Source organism: Microcaecilia unicolor, chromosome 1, assembly GCF_901765095.1.
Source record: "Microcaecilia unicolor chromosome 1, aMicUni1.1, whole genome shotgun sequence".
In the NCBI taxonomy this organism is placed as follows: Eukaryota; Metazoa; Chordata; class Amphibia; order Gymnophiona; family Siphonopidae; genus Microcaecilia; species Microcaecilia unicolor.
This window is the reverse complement of record NC_044031.1, coordinates 642705404-642725387: the sequence shown is the minus strand read 5'-3', so window position 1 is coordinate 642725387 and position 19984 is coordinate 642705404. Positions and strand designations below refer to the sequence as shown.

Sequence of the window (19984 nt, the reverse complement as noted above, 5' to 3'; positions counted from 1 at the left end):
CTGGACAGTTTTGTTTTGTTCCATTAGGGCAGAAAAATGGAACAACAACAAAAAAAGGAACACCCAAATCGCACCTCCAGTATGCCCCCCACATGCCACCTTGTGATTTGGATGCACTGTAGCTGAACTGCACAGAAAATGTCTTAAAATGGGTTTCAAAAATAGCAATTTGAACATATTGGCAAACAAAATGTAAAAGTACCGATTTGTACCTCTTTCTGGACATTTTCTGTTTCAAAAATGAAACCCACAATAAGGTACACACTACTTTATTATGGTTCTCTTTAGGTTTTAAACATGCTTTTTTGCTGAATGTGTTATGTTTTCTATTGTGAGCACTCTGGAGGGCTGGTGCGAGGGAAAGGAGATAGTGGGTCTTTCAGCCGGCATCATCCCCGTTCATTCAGCCCAGCTAGGAGAACAGGGCGCCATCTAGGGATCAAACTGCCAGGGAAAGCTGTAATGCAGGAGAAAAACTACACTTCCCAGAAGCCAGTGCAGGGTCAGCTGAACTCCCAGGAGGGGGAGGGTGGAGTGACTGATTGGGAGATGAGGTATGATCCTGGAGATGGGGAACAGCTGGTGGAGCTTGGGGAGGAGGAGATGGAGTGGAATAAAGAGGAGGTAGAAGGAGAAGGTAAAGAGGAGTGCATGGAGGTTGGAGGGTTTGCTCAAACTTCCTCAGGAAAGGTAAAGGCTCTGGTGGCGGGAGTGTGGCCCAAGCTGTGCATACTTGGAGAGGATAAAATAATTCAGTGGGGAAGCCACTGGTGGAAGAAACTAACCCATAAACTATCTAAGGGTAGAAGATAGTGCTGATGAGGGGAGGCTACAATTGGGAGCAAGACAAAGGTTTGCTGGGTGTGATATTCTGAGTTAAGATTGGACTGTGTTAATAAGCTGAATGTGGAAAAACTGAACTGACTCTTGCATTCTTGATGAGGAAACTGCTTGAAGATTAAAGCTGTATTAAAAGATGCTGAGAGATTAAAGACCTGTGGTTTTCAAGAACTATAAGACTGCTGGAGTTGTGTGTATCCCAGTCGTGAGCTGATCCTGGGTGCAGGTCAGCTGGGCAGCAGTTAAACTAGGCCAAGCAGTGCAGCAAGGCGGTGGTTGCAGCTCGTACCAGGGAAAAGCTAGCCAAGCTAAGCAGGGTCGACCCCGGCTCTCACCTGGAAGGGTGACCTGGTTACACTATGCACCAGCATTAGAGTGTTTTTCATATTGAGCTGCTGTTTCTTTAAAGCATCTCCTCTGTCTGGTGGTGCAATTTCGTATCACTGTTCCTTTAAATCTTTTGAAGCTGTATATTGGTCTTCCTGCTGTCATCATTTCTTTGTCCCCCACTGCCATCTTGGTGCCTCTCTCTGCTTGCAAATTTCTGCTTCCTAATGAGCTAAGGGCAAAACAAGGCATCCTTGTTGAGTTTTGTAGTGTTGGAGAGCTGTGTACATCAGCTCCAGTGCTGCTCTTCTTTGAGTTTTGAAGTTTACACCATGAAGGAGGAGCCCCTGGAGAGCTGTTACTATCATGGTTCCTTGAATTGTTTCTGAGAATATGGCAAGTTTTGTTTCAAGAAAGCGAGTAGACAGACGATTTACAAGATCCAGCATGGAATACAAAGGAAGCAAATCGCCAAGAAATTTAGGGCTGCATCAGGGGCTTTGAGAGGGCAGCGCTACGTACAGCGCTGCGTAACCCTAGTAGCAGTGGTGTAGAAAGGGGGCGGTCTGCCCCGGGTGCACGCCGCTGGGGGGTGTCGGCGCTGCTGGTTACCTGCTCTCTCTGCCCCAGAACAGGTTACTTCCTGTTCCGGGGCAGAGAGAGCAGGGAACCGACGCAGCTCCCAGCGACGACGTGCACTCGGCGGGGTGGAGCACCAGTGGTAATAATGCACTCCAGGGGGTGCACGCGCCAATGGGGGGGTACGCCATGCTGCACCCGTGGGGGGGGGGGGGTGCGCAGCAGCGACCCACCCCGGGTATCAGCCGCCCTAGCTACGCCACTACCTAGTAGCGCTCTAGGAATGTTAAGTAGTAGTAGGGCAGAACATGACCTTGTTTGGCTTTAAATTATTTATTTATTATTTATGATTTTGTGGTGAATAAATTGGACAATTTTTGAAACTACATTTCATGGAGACCTGCGTCATTTTGTATTTCATGCTTTGTTTCAATGCTGGAGTAATTTCAGGACTGAGAAGTTTTTTTTATTTACTATGCACAGTTTCTTCATTTTTTTAAACTTTTTTAGATTCTGGCTTTAAATTATTTATTTATTATTTATAGTTTTAGTGGTGAATAAATTGGACAGTTTTTGAAACTAACATTTCTTGGCAACTTGCTATTCTTTGTTTCAATGAGTAACTTCAGGATTGAGATAAGTTTACTACTCCCTTCCCCCCCACACACACACTTTTACAAAGCTGTTTTAGCAACTGTCACGTGGTAATGCCGACACAGCTGACACTGTGAATGGGCTGTGTTGGCATTACTGCACCAGCAACCACTAGCACGCTTTGTAAAAGGCGGGGTTAATTTGCTGTGCACAGTTTTTTAGATTCTGGCTTGCTCTAAAGCTCCCTACACTTTTCGTAATGTTGTTTGTGCCTGTTGTTTTTTGGGGGGAACAATGCATTTTCTCACTTAAAGTGCAGTGCTATAGCCAGGGAGTTTTTCCATTGTCTTTTTCAGGTCAAAACCTGTAATAATACTGGGAATCCACTAAGGATGGAAAGTGAGATATGTGCTCAAATCCTGGAGCTCTGAGTTTTCTTTTTTCAAATGCTGTTTGTTATAGTACTGCAGAGGTCACTAGTAGTAAACTTTAAGTAAACATTTTTCATTTTGTGATTGGTCTTGTCAGTGATTTCTACCCTGTTTATATATTTCTGAATTCTTTTTTTGGTATAAATTTGCCTCTTATGTGCTATTAATGTATCTGATAGTTACGTCCAGAAAGGAAATCTCATTCCTACTGAAATTTAGCTCATATTTAGGACTGTTGTTTTTTGCATTAAATCAACTGTAAAATGGATCTAGGGGATCCAAGATGGCCACCAGCACCTAGGCAGTGAGAGGAGCCCAACTTTTCCTGTGAGAAATGCCGAAAAGACATGGGAAGGCAGTAGCTTGAGCTTCGCAGCCCCCTTCCTTACCATTCCTGGGTCCTATGGACAGATATGTGGGAGCCTCAAGATGGAATTGTTCAAACTGGAGCAGACCCCTAGAGATTGCTGGTGTGAGGCAGGAAGTATTGGCAACCTCAGGGCAGGATGTTACTCTGAGCCCCGATCAGCAAACTCCACCCCCGCAGCTGCAGATTTTTTTTATTTTATTGTTACATTTGTACCCTGCGCTTTCCCACTCATGGCAGGCTCTATGCAGTGGGCAATGGAGGGTTAAGTGATTTGCCCAGAGTCACAAGGAGCTGCCTGTGCCAGGAATCGAACTCAGTTCCTCAGGTCCAAAGTCCACCACCCTAACCACTAGGCCACTCCTCCATGACTAGTTCTGCCCTCGATGGCGCACCGGGACCTCAGCCGGAGAGCGAGATGGTAAACCCGGTGTTGGAAGCTCAATTACAATTTGAAGGGCAATCTGAAGGCCAATTGAGGCCGTCTGAGTTGAGCAGTCCTGCTGATATGACTACGGGGACACAAGGTATGAATTTGTTGAAAACTCTGGAGCAAGTTGGTAATGTTCCTCTAAGAATATTGCAGAAATCGGCAGAGGTAATGCTGGACTCGATATGGGATTTAATTTCTCAATTTATGTTAACCTCTACTCAAAAAAATAATGCTGTATCTGCGAAAATTGTTGAAATTGAGCAAAGGATGACTAAAACTGAAACAGATGTAAAACTCTTTAGTGAGAAACAAGGAAATATTGAGAAAACTGTTACAGACACAGGACAACTACAAGTAGCTATGCTAAAAGACATTGTCAACTTGAGAAAAAAAACAGAAACCTATGATAATTATATGAGGAATAATAATTTAAGACTCATAAATTTTCCTAAGATTAAAATGATTAAACCATATGATATGTTAAAGAGGTATCTTCGTGAGGTTTTAGAAATACCTGAAATAAACCTACCACCTTTTAATCAGGTGTATTATATTCCACAGAAGGAATTATCTCAAGAGAGGAAAGAATCATTACATTTGACTGCATTTCTGGAAACTTCTGAAATAGATCAAGCTCAAGCAGCTACTTTGGTAGCTTCTGTTGCTTTAATTCCTGACAAGCAGTTGCTTCTTCGATTATTCTTTAGGAACGGGAGAAATTGTTCCTAGGCCTAAGAATAAATATGTTTCCTGATATTTCAAAAGAAACCCAGAAAAGGCGCAGGCAATTTCTTCTGTTGAAACCTGCTGTTCTACAACTTGGGGGAATATTTTATTTACGTTTTCCTTGTAAATGTATAATTCGACTTAATTCAATTAAGTATGTGTTCACGGAACCTTCACAATTGTCATCGCTCATAACCTTTCAAAGATCTGAAAGAATTTAATTATTATTTCTGTCCTTTCTAGGTGCTGAATAACCTTACTAAAACCTATTGCAGGTTTTCTTTTTGTTTATAATTCTTCCTGTATTTTGAAATCATGGATCCATTTAATAGTGGACTTGAGTGTTAGAATTATGTTTACTATAATTTCCTGTAACAAATACAGAAGAAACCTGTCTTCGCAAAAACAACAATAATCAAAAACAGCGAAGATGACGCACAATAACAATAAAGTGAAAAAATGGAAGGGAAGATGAAAACAGGAAAAACATAAAAATTTTTTATGTGACAAAGAAACAAAAAAAATTGAAAATTGCAAAAATATGCACATAAAAAGAAAAGAAGAAAAAAGAAGAAAACACAAAATATGTGTATAAACAAAATCAAAAATCAGAAAAAGACGACACAAGAATGATGCAAAAAATGAATAATTAAGATAATTTATTAAGGTGATATGACTCGACACAGCTGTGTTTCGGCCAAACCGGCCTGCATCAGGAGTCTAAATAAAACAAATTTAATTTAATTTAAAACATCTCAATTTTTGTCTCTTAAACTATAAATTAATATATAATAGAAACAAAAAACAAAAAACAAACAACAAAGAAACAAATGTATTACAGTAAATAGTCCATTTCTCTTATATTACTTATTTTTAAAAAAAGTTTAAATCGATGCTATAACAAAGAAATACATGAATAAATTACATACTTGTTAAAAACTGTAAAAAAAGTATATATATATATCTCCAGAACTCAATTTTCATTTTATCTATCGATAAATCTCATGTTATTAGTGAGAACTAATTATATCTATTACAAAAGACAGAATTTCTGCAAGTGTTAAGACTTCAATGTATATATATATATAATATGATGCAAATTAATGATCATTGTGAAGTTAAATTATTGAAAGTGAACAATGTTATATATAGTCTTAATATACAATACATATTTAGAAGAAGAAGATTTTTTGTATTTTTAAAATTTACCTGTTACACCATGTGTGTATTCTCTGGCAATGTAAATTCTTGTAAGGAATTCAATGAAATTTTATTCAATAACACTCTACCTTTAAAAAGGCTGTGTGCGTAGTTTGACAACAATCTATATGGTAAAAAAGGAGAGAATATGTAAACTATAGAGATAGATATTCTAATTCTTACTATAGTTCTATTTATTTCTTTTTGTCAATCATATATTATTTTAAACATATTTCTGTTTATTAGGAAATACATATATTTGTAATAATGGCGGGGAACAATGTTCCTATAATATATATAACAAGAGTCTAGGAGACGGAGTGGTGTGTCTGCAGATAAAAGTCTTGTAAAGATCGTTTGCATCATCTTGCAGCAGAGCAACGGTATGCTGTTTGTAATAATGACGGAAAACGATATTCCTATAGCATATATAACTGGAGTCTTAGAGACAAAAGTAATCTATCTACAGAAAAAAATCTTATATATATCATTTATATCATCTTTCAACTGGATATAGCTGTTACGGGTCTATTAGCAGAACAAAGAATGTGAATAATGAAGATTTTTTCTATATTTAGCTGCATGATGTGTATTATTTTAATATAAAAAAGGTCGGATCACTGGAATATAAATAAAAATGGCTGCTATGATATATACTCTGGATATAGTTTGGTTTCTTACCGTAATGAAGAATTCTGGTGTGGAAAGTGTAGCTATAACTTGTGGAGCAGAGTTTCAAAGCTACTGGCGTTCACCAGCAATCAAATTAAATGACGTATGTATTTTCCTTTATAGAGAGGTAACCACTTCTGAAAACGTCACTGTTTACGTCATATCCGCATTTTTTAAAATGTCTATTCCCGCCAAAAGTAAACTGTAGCCGATCCATGTCACTTCCTATATCTTAACTCACATAAATAATAATTTATATTACCTCAATCAAATCACAAAAGATTACAAATGTAAATTCTTTCGTATAATCAAAATGGAACGAAAATAGTAAACCAGACTCAATAAAGTATTATAAATTATTTATTAAATAAGTACTTGTGTTGTGTAATACCTTTAGGTTGTGAAATTAATAAATTAATAATTAAATAATTAAACAAAATGATTATATTCATAATTAAACAGTCAACTAGTAATTTTAAAGATTGAACGTCATTGGAAAGTTAAACAGTGATGTGTGGCTTTGGATAAAGCGAAAATTAACTGACTCGATGAGATGAAATTAAACTGTATTTCTTATACTTTATTGATTTAATATCTGTAACGATTCTTCATTTGTTGTTAACTACAATTCAGCACATAATATTATGTAAAGATTCAATGTCGTCTAAAACGTACAATTACCGATATAAATTTTTGCTAATGCATTGTTAGGTTGATGTAAATATATCGTTATTTTTCAATCTAAGACTGTTAATCTGAATAATAGATGAAAGATTACTGCTCATTGAGTTTAACGTGAAGACTTTATTTAGTTTTTGGACGTTCTGTCAAGCTTGAATGTGTGTAAAAATGTTGTATATTGTCTAACTAGAAAACTTCAATATGTTGACGAAATTATGGTGTATTGATAATTTTGAAATCAATTGTATGGATAAATAAAATTAAAAATCTTTTGTATTGATCTTATAAAAACTTCAATAGTAATAGTTTAAATATTATGACCATAAAGTACTAATAAAATATAATATTATAATCTTGTACTTGTGTTAATCAAACTTATTGATGAACAATATTAAAAAGAATCTTTTCTGTTATTCTAAAAAAACTACAATAGTTATAGTTTAAATATTATGACCATAAAATACTAATAAATATGAGATATTGTAATCTTGTATTTGTGTGAATAAAATTTGAAAAGACGTTGATGAACAACATATTATATTAAAAACGAATCTGATATAGAAAATAAAAATAAAAAATAGAAAAACTAATTATTCTGAATCTTTATGAAGAATATATTATAGTTTTTGTGTGACAATTAATATTTTAAAATAGATACATACCTATATAAAACTGATGTAAAATGACAAAAACCTAACAGAAGTAGAACGGGGAACCTAATGATGTGTAACAATGTGTACGATCACACAAAAGGAATTAAATCTAGTTCCATGTTAAGACCATGTGGTGAAACAGTATTAAGTGTATAAATGAGACGTTGTTCTTCTTTCAATAAAATATTATCTATATTACCACCTCTCCATTTCTTTTAATGATAAAAAATTTTAAATCATCTATGGTATGTTCTGCCTCATACCAGTGATTGACTAACGGAGCTGTCGTAATGTTCCTACTTATGCAGGACCTATGTTCTATGATCCTTGTTTTTATCATTCTTTTTGTTTTGCCTACATATAGACGGTCACACGGACACTTAATTACATATATGACATGGGTAGTTGTACAATTTGTGGAATGTTGTAATGTAAAGATCTTTTTGGTAACTGGATGTGTGAAATTTTGTAAAGTAATGCAATGTTTGCACACTGTGCATTTCCCACATGGATAGTGTCCAAAGAATACTGTGTCACTTAAAGTTTCTTCTGGGAGTGTTGAAGGGACTAAGTGTTCTTTTAAATTTTTGTTTCTTGCATATGCGATGGTAGGACGAGACTCTTATCATTAAACACATTCAAAAGAAATGGAGAGGTGGTAATATAGATAATATTTTATTGAAAGAAGAACAACGTCTCATTTATACACTTAATACTGTTTCACCACATGGTCTTAACATGGAACTAGATTTAATTCCTTTTGTGTGATCGTACACATTGTTACACATCATTAGGTTCCCCGTTCTACTTCTGTTAGGTTTTTGTCATTTTACATCAGTTTTATATAGGTATGTATCTATTTTAAAATATTAATTGTCACACAAAAACTATAATATATTCTTCATAAAGATTCAGAATAATTAGTTTTTCTATTTTTTATTTTTATTTTCTATATCAGATTCGTTTTTAATATAATATGTTGTTCATCAACGTCTTTTCAAATTTTATTCACACAAATACAAGATTACAATATCTCATATTTTATTAGTATTTTATGGTCATAATATTTAAACTATAACTATTGTAGTTTTTTTAGAATAACAGAAAAGATTCTTTTTAATATTGTTCATCAATAAGTTTGATTAACACAAGTACAAGATTATAATATTATATTTTATTAGTACTTTATGGTCATAATATTTAAACTATTACTATTGAAGTTTTTATAAGATCAATACAAAAGATTTTTAATTTTATTTATCCATACAATTGATTTCAAAATTATCAATACACCATAATTTCGTCAACATATTGAAGTTTTCTAGTTAGACAATATACAACATTTTTACACACATTCAAGCTTGACAGAACGTCCAAAAACTAAATAAAGTCTTCACGTTAAACTCAATGAGCAGTAATCTTTCATCTATTATTCAGATTAACAGTCTTAGATTGAAAAATAACGATATATTTACATCAACCTAACAATGCATTAGCAAAAATTTATATCGGTAATTGTACGTTTTAGACGACATTGAATCTTTACATAATATTATGTGCTGAATTGTAGTTAACAACAAATGAAGAATCGTTACAGATATTAAATCAATAAAGTATAAGAAATACAGTTTAATTTCATCTCATCGAGTCAGTTAATTTTCGCTTTATCCAAAGCCACACATCACTGTTTAACTTTCCAATGACGTTCAATCTTTAAAATTACTAGTTGACTGTTTAATTATGAATATAATCATTTTGTTTAATTATTTAATTATTAATTTATTAATTTCACAACCTAAAGGTATTACACAACACAAGTACTTATTTAATAAATAATTTATAATACTTTATTGAGTCTGGTTTACTATTTTCGTTCCATTTTGATTATACGAAAGAATTTACATTTGTAATCTTTTGTGATTTGATTGAGGTAATATAAATTATTATTTATGTGAGTTAAGATATAGGAAGTGACATGGATCGGCTACAGTTTACTTTTGGCGGGAATAGACATTTTAAAAAATGCGGATATGACGTAAACAGTGACGTTTTCAGAAGTGGTTACCTCTCTATAAAGGAAAATACATACGTCATTTAATTTGATTGCCGGTGAACGCCAGTAGCTTTGAAACTCTGCTCCACAAGTTATAGCTACACTTTCCACACCAGAATTCTTCATTACGGTAAGAAACCAAACTATATCCAGAGTATATATCATAGCAGCCATTTTTATTTATATTCCAGTGATCCGACCTTTTTTATATTAAAATAATACACATCATGCAGCTAAATATAGAAAAAATCTTCATTATTCACATTCTTTGTTCTGCTAATAGACCCGTAACAGCTATATCCAGTTGAAAGATGATATAAATGATATATATAAGATTTTTTTCTGTAGATAGATTACTTTTGTCTCTAAGACTCCAGTTATATATGCTATAGGAATATCGTTTTCCGTCATTATTACAAACAGCATACCGTTGCTCTGCTGCAAGATGATGCAAACGATCTTTACAAGACTTTTATCTGCAGACACACCACTCCGTCTCCTAGACTCTTGTTATATATATTATAGGAACATTGTTCCCCGCCATTATTACAAATATATGTATTTCCTAATAAACAGAAATATGTTTAAAATAATATATGATTGACAAAAAGAAATAAATAGAACTATAGTAAGAATTAGAATATCTATCTCTATAGTTTACATATTCTCTCCTTTTTTACCATATAGATTGTTGTCAAACTACGCACACAGCCTTTTTAAAGGTAGAGTGTTATTGAATAAAATTTCATTGAATTCCTTACAAGAATTTACATTGCCAGAGAATACACACATGGTGTAACAGGTAAATTTTAAAAATACAAAAAATCTTCTTCTTCTAAATATGTATTGTATATTAAGACTATATATAACATTGTTCACTTTCAATAATTTAACTTCACAATGATCATTAATTTGCATCATATTATATATATATATACATTGAAGTCTTAACACTTGCAGAAATTCTGTCTTTTGTAATAGATATAATTAGTTCTCACTAATAACATGAGATTTATCGATAGATAAAATGAAAATTGAGTTCTGGAGATATATATATATACTTTTTTTACAGTTTTTAACAAGTATGTAATTTATTCATGTATTTCTTTGTTATAGCATCGATTTAAACTTTTTTTTAAAAATAAGTAATATAAGAGAAATGGACTATTTACTGTAATACATTTGTTTCTTTGTTGTTTGTTTTTTGTTTCTATTATATATTAATTTATAGTTTAAGAGACAAAAATTGAGATGTTTTAAATTAAATTAAATTTGTTTTATTTAGACTCCTGATGCAGGCCGGTTTGGCCGAAACACAGCTGTGTCGAGTCATATCACCTTAATAAATTATCTTAATTATTCATTTTTTGCATCATTCTTGTGTCGTCTTTTTCTGATTTTTGATTTTGTTTATACACATATTTTGTGTTTTCTTCTTTTTTCTTCTTTTCTTTTTATGTGCATATTTTTGCAATTTTCAATTTTTTTTTGTTTCTTTGTCACATAAAATTTTTTTATGTTTTTCCTGTTTTCATCTTCCCTTCCATTTTTTCACTTTATTGTTATTGTGCGTCATCTTCGCTGTTTTTGATTACTATAATTTCCTGAACTTTATCTCTGTTAACACTATTCATAATCAAGAGTGTATTCTTGAGGTATATTGTAAAATTGCAAAAATAAAAACAAGTAAAAACTGTAAAATGACAACAGCTCATCTTCATTCCCTTTCCAGATCAAAAGAACATCACTTATGTATCTTCGCCATAACTTAATTTTATCTTTATATGGATTATGTGTTAAGAACTTCTGTTCAGAATTGGTAACATATAAATTAGCTATATAGGGAGTGGAGGAGTGGCCTAGTGGTAAGGGTGGTGGATTTTGGTCCCGGGGAGCTAAGGAACTGAGTTCAATTACCACTTTAGGCTCAGGCAGCTCCTTGTGACTCTGGGCAAGTCACTTAACCCTCCATTGCCCCATGTAAGCCACATTGAGCCTGCCATGAGTGGGAAAGCACAGGGTACAAATGTAACAAAAAAAAAATTATAGCTCCCATAACTGTACCTTTTATGTGTTTGAAAAATTGCCAAAGTGGTAAGTTCTATGATGAATTCTTTATCTGTCAGATATCCAGCTTATCTTCCAATTTCTAACAAGGAATCAACTTTCTTCTCTAACGTTGGGGTGGGATCCCCTGGCAGAACTTTGTAGAAACTTGAATCCTGTACTTGTCTATGCACTTCTCTCACAGCAATTGCATCACCCTTGTCAGTTGTAGCTTTTCTTTGCACTGCTTCCAGTCTTTTTACACCTTTAGCAAGATATGGCCTCCAAAACTGAACACAATACGCCAAGTGGGGCCTCAGCAATGACTTATAGAGGGGCATCAACACCTCCTTTCTTCTACTGGTTATGCCCCTCTCTACACAGCCTAGCATCCTTCTGGGTTTCAAGGCTGAGCAAACAATCTATTGTGCCTCCCAAGATTTTCATTGATGACTCAAGGGAATAAGTTTTGTTCTTAACAGTAAAGTTACTAAGATTCATAGAATGGTGAGGGTTAGTTATAATTCAAAATTTAGTTTTGTCCATATTAAGTTTTAGTTTGAAATTAGAAGCCCATGATTCTATACGTTTTATCCCTAGACTAATCATGTGAGTTATGTCAAGTAATTCCTTACAGAATGGGATATAAATGGTGACATCATCAGCATATATGTATGTCAATATACCATGTTTTTCTAAAAGATGACCAAGAGGTATCATCATAATGTTAAACAAGATGGAGGAAAAAGGGGAATCCTGAGGGACCCCACAGCCAGGAGACCAACAGGCTTATTTTCGAAAGAGATCACCGGCGATCTTCCGACACAAATCGAGAGATGGCCGGCCATCTCCTAAAACTGGCCAAATCGGTATAATCGAAAGCCGGTTTTGGACACACTCGCCCGCATTCCGTCGCGGAGGCGGCCAAACTTCAAGGGGGTGTGTCGGCAGGGTAGCGAAGGCGGGACGTGGGCGTGCTTACGAGATGGCCGGCTTCAGCTGATAATGGAAAAAAGAAAAACGGTGATGATGAGCATTTGGCCAGTTTTACTTGGTCTATTTATTTTCACGACCAAGTCTCAAAAAGGTGCCTAAACTGACCAGATGACCACCGTAAGGAATCGGGGATGACCTCCCCATACTCCCCCAACCCCTTCCCACCCAAAAAAAAACTTTAAAACATTTTTTGCCAGCCAGCTCCATGACAGCAGTATGCAGGTCCCTGGAGCAGATTTAAAGCCAGGTGCACTAAACTGCACAGAACAGTCCTTCCCTTACCGATCCCTTAGCGAATCGGTAAGGGAAGGGCATGCATGAAGGAAATCGCATGCAAATGAGCTGCTCATTTACACGCGAATTTCCTTCCCTAGGTGGGGAAGCCAGTCGGCTAGCTCGTAAAAAAAAGGATCTTGCTGATCAGTTATGTTATGACTTACTTGTTCTGGAGTGCTGTATTTTGTGATACTGTTTTGAGAAATGTTCAATAAAGACCATACAAATTAAAAAAGCCCCTGATGTGCATTTTCCCTTGATGGCCGTCCTTGATGTACTTCTCCCCGAACTGGGAAACCAAAACTGTTTTTGCTCATAGCTTTTTTAGTAGTAACAGTGGGATTTGAAGTGGCCATCTCTGCATTATAAGATCAGTGATGTAACCACTTGGCCACAGCTTTACTTAGTCAGATGTTCTTCCCTTTTGATTATACCCCTTCAGGTCTCTCTCAGCCAATCACAGCGCATTTAGTTGTCTGTGAGTGGCTGAGAGAGACCTGGAGGGGCATAATCAGAAGGGAAGAACATCTGACTAAGTAAAGCTGTGGCCAAGTGGTTACATCACTGATCTTATAATGCAGAGATGGCCACTTCAAATCCCACTGTTGCTACTAAAAAAGCTGTGAGCAAAAACAGCTTTGATTTTCCCCTTTGGGGAGAAAGACGGCCATCAAGAGAACGATGGCCATTAAGGGAAGTGCCCAACAGGGACGGCCATCAAGGGAAAATGCACGGCAGGGACTTTTTTAATTTGGATGGTCTTTATTGAACATTTCTCAAAACAGTATCACAAAATACAGCACTCCAGAACACGTAAGTCATAACATAACTGATCATCAAGATCTAAATATCCAGAAGTACCAGTGCACTACGAATGCTGGCCCCTCCCACGGCCAAATGCCTTGGATTTGGCCGGGTTTGGGATGGTCGGTTCCAGTTTCCATTATCGCTGAAAAACAAAGTCAGCTATCTCAAACCCGGTGATCTATGGCATTTGGCCAGCCCCAACCGTATTATTGAAACAAAAGATGGCCGGCCATCTTTTTCGATAATATGGTTCTGGACAGCTCTTTGCAACGCCGCCAAAATAGATGGCCGGCCATCTATTTGGCCAGCGCTGTTTGATTATGCCCCTCCAAGTGGAAAAAAGTACACCTGATTGTTTGACTTGATATGACCTAGATCTTAAGAACAATCAGTATATGGGGTTCTCTTTCTAAATGTCAACACACAGAATGTTACTGGAGGAAAAACCTCGAGAAGCTCCTAGACTACGAAAATGTCTAACAGGAGCAGGACTTCTTCATATTCGGCAAAAACCTCCGTAAAGCAGCTTAATGCTATCAAGTAATAAATTTAGCTTAAATTGCCAGGTCTCTGTCTTCTTCTCAGGGCCCTCGGCCGTGATCACGGTTGGGGCCCTGGGAAGAAGACAGAGACCTGGCAAGTATCATTCCATTGCTGAATGAAATTTAGGGAAGGGTTTGAGGTAAGTAATGCACTGAATGACTCACTGGACCAGTATTTTAAAAGTTCAGTTTTACCTCTAGTTTTAATGAAATGTAACAAATTTCAGGATTTGGAATGACAATTAATTTTCTTCCAGTGCAGTTTAAAGAAGAGGCTTTTCTGATCCTGACCAATGTATTGGGGTCCAATGAAAATCTGAGATGAAAAAAGTAGTTGGGTCTGTAAATTTAGCTGCTACATGTATCTAATTGATTACCTTTAACATGAGAGGACTGAAAAGCAAGAATTGCCAAACATTAAGAAATTCTAGGAAATTGTTGGTAATGTTTTCAAGATGTAAATGAACATCTCCAACTATAATCATTATTAATACATGCACTGGAGATGAATTCAGTAAGATCAGCGTCAACTAAGTTCCAACAATTAGGAGGATGATATAACATTAGAAGGCAGATAGGTTTAAATAAAGAATTGCAAGACACAGAACAAGAAGCAATTTCCAGATTAGGAGATTGAAATTCAGAGATCATGTTTACCGCAAATCATGTAATATGTGCTGACGTCAGTGCTGACATTGCACAAAAATATCTGCATAGAAAATCATCATGGAAAAATCGTGCCAATCCATCAGTTCATGTGGGTTTTTTGCACGGTAGTCAGTGCTATGTGCTACTTTATAAACCGCGCGCAACTTGGAGCACCATTTTTATAATATCGATGCATGCCAATTTTTGAGGGTGCAGATTTTTGAAAACCTTTTATAGACTTTCCTCCTTAATCATCATTTCAGAAGGGGACTAAATGTCTATGTCCTAAAAGATCAATGTCAGGAGTTACGACTGCTCCCAAGCACATTTATAATATGGAAAAGAGCTACTATTAAGCAGCACTCTACTAGAGGAATTGGGGAGTTGCCCCCTTAATCCCCCAGTGGTTTTTGCCTTTCTTCACCCCCTAATGCCATACTAGTAAGGAAAAGTGTTTCCTGTGACAGTAAATCCATTGATATTTTATACATTTATTTTTCTGAAATGAATATTTATGCTGCATGCACCTTGCACATAAATGTCTATTTCACTTGTATTTTAGAACAGACTTTATGTCAGATATGTGGCTTTAAATACTGGGCTGATTGTTTCTTCTACAAGGACAACAAATCTAGGCACAAATGCTTATATTTTTGGTGTCATCTATATTATAATGAATCTAATTGTCTACTATTCTACTAACAATGGAGTCATGATTAAAAAGTCTTATTCAGTGGGAAACCCTTAAAAGATATTAAGTCCTTGAAGTCATGGATTTCTTTAATATTCATATGATAACTTTCTGATTTTCTTTCTTTCTTATTCCTGCAGCACATGTCCAGCTCTCTGTCCTGCAGAAAATGAAAGGCAAAAACCAAACCTCTGTGACTGAGTTTATCCTCTTAGGATTTTCTGACCTCTCCAGACTGCAGAGTTTACTGTTCGTTGTGTTTTTGGTCATGTATATTCTCACTCTACTGGGAAACATTAGCATCATTACAATAGTTAAAACTGATCCTCAACTTCAAACACCCATGTACTATTTTCTCACTAACTTATCATTTGTAGATATCTGTTACTCCTCAACAATTACCCCAAAGGCATTAGTTGACTTCAAAGTGGAGAAAAATACCATATCCCTACTTGAATGTGCTACACAACTCTTTATGTTTGTAAACCTGGCAGCTGCAGAGTGTCTCTTGTTGGCAGTCATGGCGTATGATCGTTATGTGGCAATATGCAACCCCTTGCATTATACTATTGTAATGACTAGGAGAGTCTGTAACCAGCTAGTGATTGGAGTGTATGTGGTTAGCACAGTATATTCCTTGATCCAAACTGTTAATATATTCTCAGTGCATTTCTGTGGATCCAATGAGATTAATCATTTTTATTGTGATCTCCATCCAATGTTAAAGCTCTCCTGCTCTGATACCTTCTTCAATGAGATAGTATTGTCTGTTGTTGGTGGCATTTATGGTTTTCTAGCAGTTATACCAATAGTCCTGTCTTACATTGTAATTATTTCTGCAATCTTGAGAATCCAATCTTCAGAGGGCAGACACAAAGCTTTCTCTACTTGTGCATCTCATTTTATCACAGTGATTATATTTTTTGGGACTATAATCTTCATATATGTAATTCCAAGTTCTTTTTTCTCTCTATATACAAATCGTGTGGTTTCTGTAATATATACAATGGTAATTCCAATGGTTAATCCCATGATCTACAGCCTCAGGAACAAAGATGTTAAACGAGCATTAAGAAAAGTCCTGGAGAAAAAATGTTTTTGTTATACAAAGAATTTCTTCTCATAATTTTATAAAAATAAAGCATAATTCTAATCAGCAGTCGCAGTAAAAGGATAAAGCTCCATAGATTTCATGTTCTGCCTTTCTGTGGTACAACAAATGTTTTTCACTTATTCTATGCAGGTAATTTTTCTGTCCCTACTGTGCTCACAATCTAAGTTTTGTATGTGGGGAAATGGTTGGTGGTTATGTGAGTTGCCCAGAGTCACAAGCAGCTTCAGTAGGAACTGGAGAACCCTTCCCCAGGTTCTCAATCCACTGCACTAACCATTAGGTACAGTTGTGTACCTTTAAACAGAATACCTCATGTTGAATTTGATATAAGAGAAGTTAATGTGCAATAAAATATTTGAACTGTGGTCACTTGGTGATTGTTGTTTATTGGGAATGGAGAACATATCAGTTTCCTTCTTCTACCTTGCATGAAATGTTAACCCACTTCCTCTCTCTTGCTCTTCCTTTGTCCTCTCCCTGCCCCCATGTCATTTTTCCTCTTTCCTGTGATAACTTTAGCATTCTATTTCCTGCCTTTCATTCACTGCTCTACTACTTGTGATTCTCAGATCTAGCTTCAAGTCCAGAGTCCTGGTATCATACAGAACTGTAGGCTGAGCTGTGCCTTGTACTACTGCTGTCTTCCTGTTGATCTTCACATGCTGCCGATTGAGTCAGAAAACTTGGCATGGAAACAAAAGGAAAGAAAATAATGGCACTGTTACCTTCTCCAACCACAACTTTCCTGTTTCTCTCCAAATCCTCCTGACAGAGGAGAGGAAATAGGGCCAGCACAACCCAGTAAGCACGATATGTACAGCAGGGAGCAGGGAAAACATCTTGACTGGTAAGCTGAATATGATCAGCAATACTTGGGGATGATATATAGTTAAAACCAAGACTCCATCATGTTTGGGAGCTTTTTGGGCTCATTTTTGAAAGAGAAGGATGTCCATCTTTAGACATAAAACGGAAGATGGACATCCTTCTCACAGAGACGTCCAAATCGGTATAATCGAAACCCAATTTTGGACATCCCCAACTGCAGTCCGTCGCAAGGACGTCCAAAGTTCAAGGAGTCGTGTCGGAGGCGTAGCGAAGGCGGGACTTGGGCATGCCTGACACTTGAACGTCTTTGACCTATAATCGAAAAAAAACAAGGATGTCCCTGACGAACACTTGGACGTTTTCATCCGGACCTGTTTTTTTAATAAGGCACAAAAAGGTGCCTGAAATGACCAGATGACCACTGGAGGGAATCGGGGATGACTGCCCGTTACTCCCCCAGTGGTCACTAACCCCTCCCACCCTCAAAAAACATCTTTAAAAATGTCATGCCAGCCTCAGATGTCATACTCAGGTCCATGACAGCGCATGAAGGTCCCAGGAGCAGTTTTAGTGGGTACTGCAGTGCACTTCAGACAGGCGGACCCAGGCCCATACCCCCCCCCACCTGTTACATTTGTGGACGAAACAGCGAGCTCTCCAAAACCCACCAGAATCTCTCTGTACCCACATCTAGGTGCCCCCCTTCACCCATAAGGGCTATGGTAGTGGTGTACAGTTGTGGGTAGTGGGTTTTTTGGGGGGGCTCAGCACACAAGGTAAGGGAGCTATGTTCCTGGGAGCATTTTATGACGTCCACTGCAGTGCCCACTAGGGTGCCGGATTGGTATCCTGGCATGTCAGGGGGACCAGTGCACTACAAATTCTGGCTTCTCCCATGACCAAATGGCTTGCATGTGGTCATTTTTTACATGGACATCTTTGGTTTCGAAAATCGCCAAAAGTCAGAAACGTCCATGTCTAGGGATGTCCAAATTTAAGGATTTCGACGTCTCTGATGGTATTTTTGAAATGAAAGATGGACGTCCATCTTTTTTCAAAAATATGGGTTTCACCACCCCTGGATTTCGCCATTTTGCAAGGACGTCCAATTCGCAACTTGGACATATCTTTTGAAAATGCCCCTCCACATGTTTTTTGCTAGAAATGTCAGCTTAGTTATCATAGCTCACAAGAAAGATGAAAATTGAACATCAAAACTAACATCTCTGTTTACAAAGCTGCGCTAGCATCTGCTGGTGCGGTAATGCTGACACAACCCAATCACTTTGATGTCAGGCTTATCAGTCTGTAATTTCCCAGATCACCCCTGGAACCCTTTTTAAAAATTGGCTTTACATTGGCCACCCTCCAATCTTCAGGTACTATGGACGATTTTAACAGCAGATCATGAATTTCATGCTTGAGTTGAGCACGCTTGGATGTAAGCCATCCGTTCCAGGTGATTTACTACTCTTTAATTTGCCAACTCAATACATCTTCCAGGTTCACCGAGATGTCTTTCAGTTCCTTTGCATCATTACCCTAGAAAACCATTTCCGGTACAGGCAGATCTATTACATCTTCTTCCATAAAGTCTGAAGCAAAGAATTTATTCAGTTTATTTGCTATGTCCTTGTCCTTCCTGAGTGCCCCTTTTCCTCCTTCATAATCTAACGGTTCCATGGATTTCCTTGCAGGCTTTCTGTTTCTGATGTGTATGGAATGTGGAACATTTCTTAAAATGCTACCCTGGATGATCTAGCCTTCAGAATTATATGTAAGAGCCTAAATTTGGCTTCCAGAACCTCTCTCCCATATTTTTCTATGTCATTGGTACCCACATGTACCAAGACAGCTGTCTTCTCCCCATCTATGTACATGCCTATATGGAGTAGAGGAGTAACCTAATGGTTAGTGCAGTGGGCTTTAATCCTGGTGACCTGGGTTCAATTTTCACTGCCGCTCCTTGTGAACTTAGGCAAGTAAATTAACCCTCCATTGCCCCAGGTACAAAAGCTTAGATAGTGAGGTGATTAACTACTCTTTAATTTGTCAATTTGGCACAGTAGATCTTCCAGGTTCACCAAGATTTCTTTCAGTTCCTTCACATCACTACCCTTGAAAACCATTTCATGTATATGCAGATCTCTTACATCTTCTTCCATAAAGACCAAAGCAAAGAATTCATTCAGTTTCTTCACTATGGCCTCTCCTTAGTGCCCATTTTGCTCTTTCGTGATGTAATGGTCCCATGGATTCTCTTGCAGGGTTTTTGCTTCTGATGTACCTGAAGAAGTTGTTACTGTGAGTTTTAGCATCTTCAACAAGTTTCTCTTCATATTCTCTTTTAGCCTTTTATATTAATGTGTTGCATCTGACTTGCCAGTGCTTATGTTGCTTCTTATTTTCTTCATTTAGGTATTTTTCCATTCTTTGAAGGACAATCTTTTGGCTGTAATAGCCTCGTTTACAGTTAAACA

General features: G+C 36.7%; 1 protein-coding gene across 1 annotated transcript; it reads left to right on the top strand.

The window, feature by feature from the left end:
• Nucleotides 1-671: 671 nt before the first annotated feature.
• Nucleotides 672-16688, top strand: LOC115461204 (olfactory receptor 5V1-like). The gene is made up of 2 exons (XM_030190876.1): nt 672-690; nt 15703-16688. Exon 2 carries the CDS (start codon nt 15732-15734, stop codon nt 16686-16688), a length of 957 nt encoding a protein of 318 aa, XP_030046736.1. The 5' UTR covers nt 672-690; nt 15703-15731.
• Nucleotides 16689-19984: the final 3296 nt, after the last annotated feature.

What these genes read in the sequence shown, in the direction of transcription:
- LOC115461204 (XM_030190876.1), top strand. Translation starts at nt 15,732, where the DNA reads ATGAAAGGCAAAAACCAAACCTCTGTGACTGAGTTTATCCTCTTAGGA.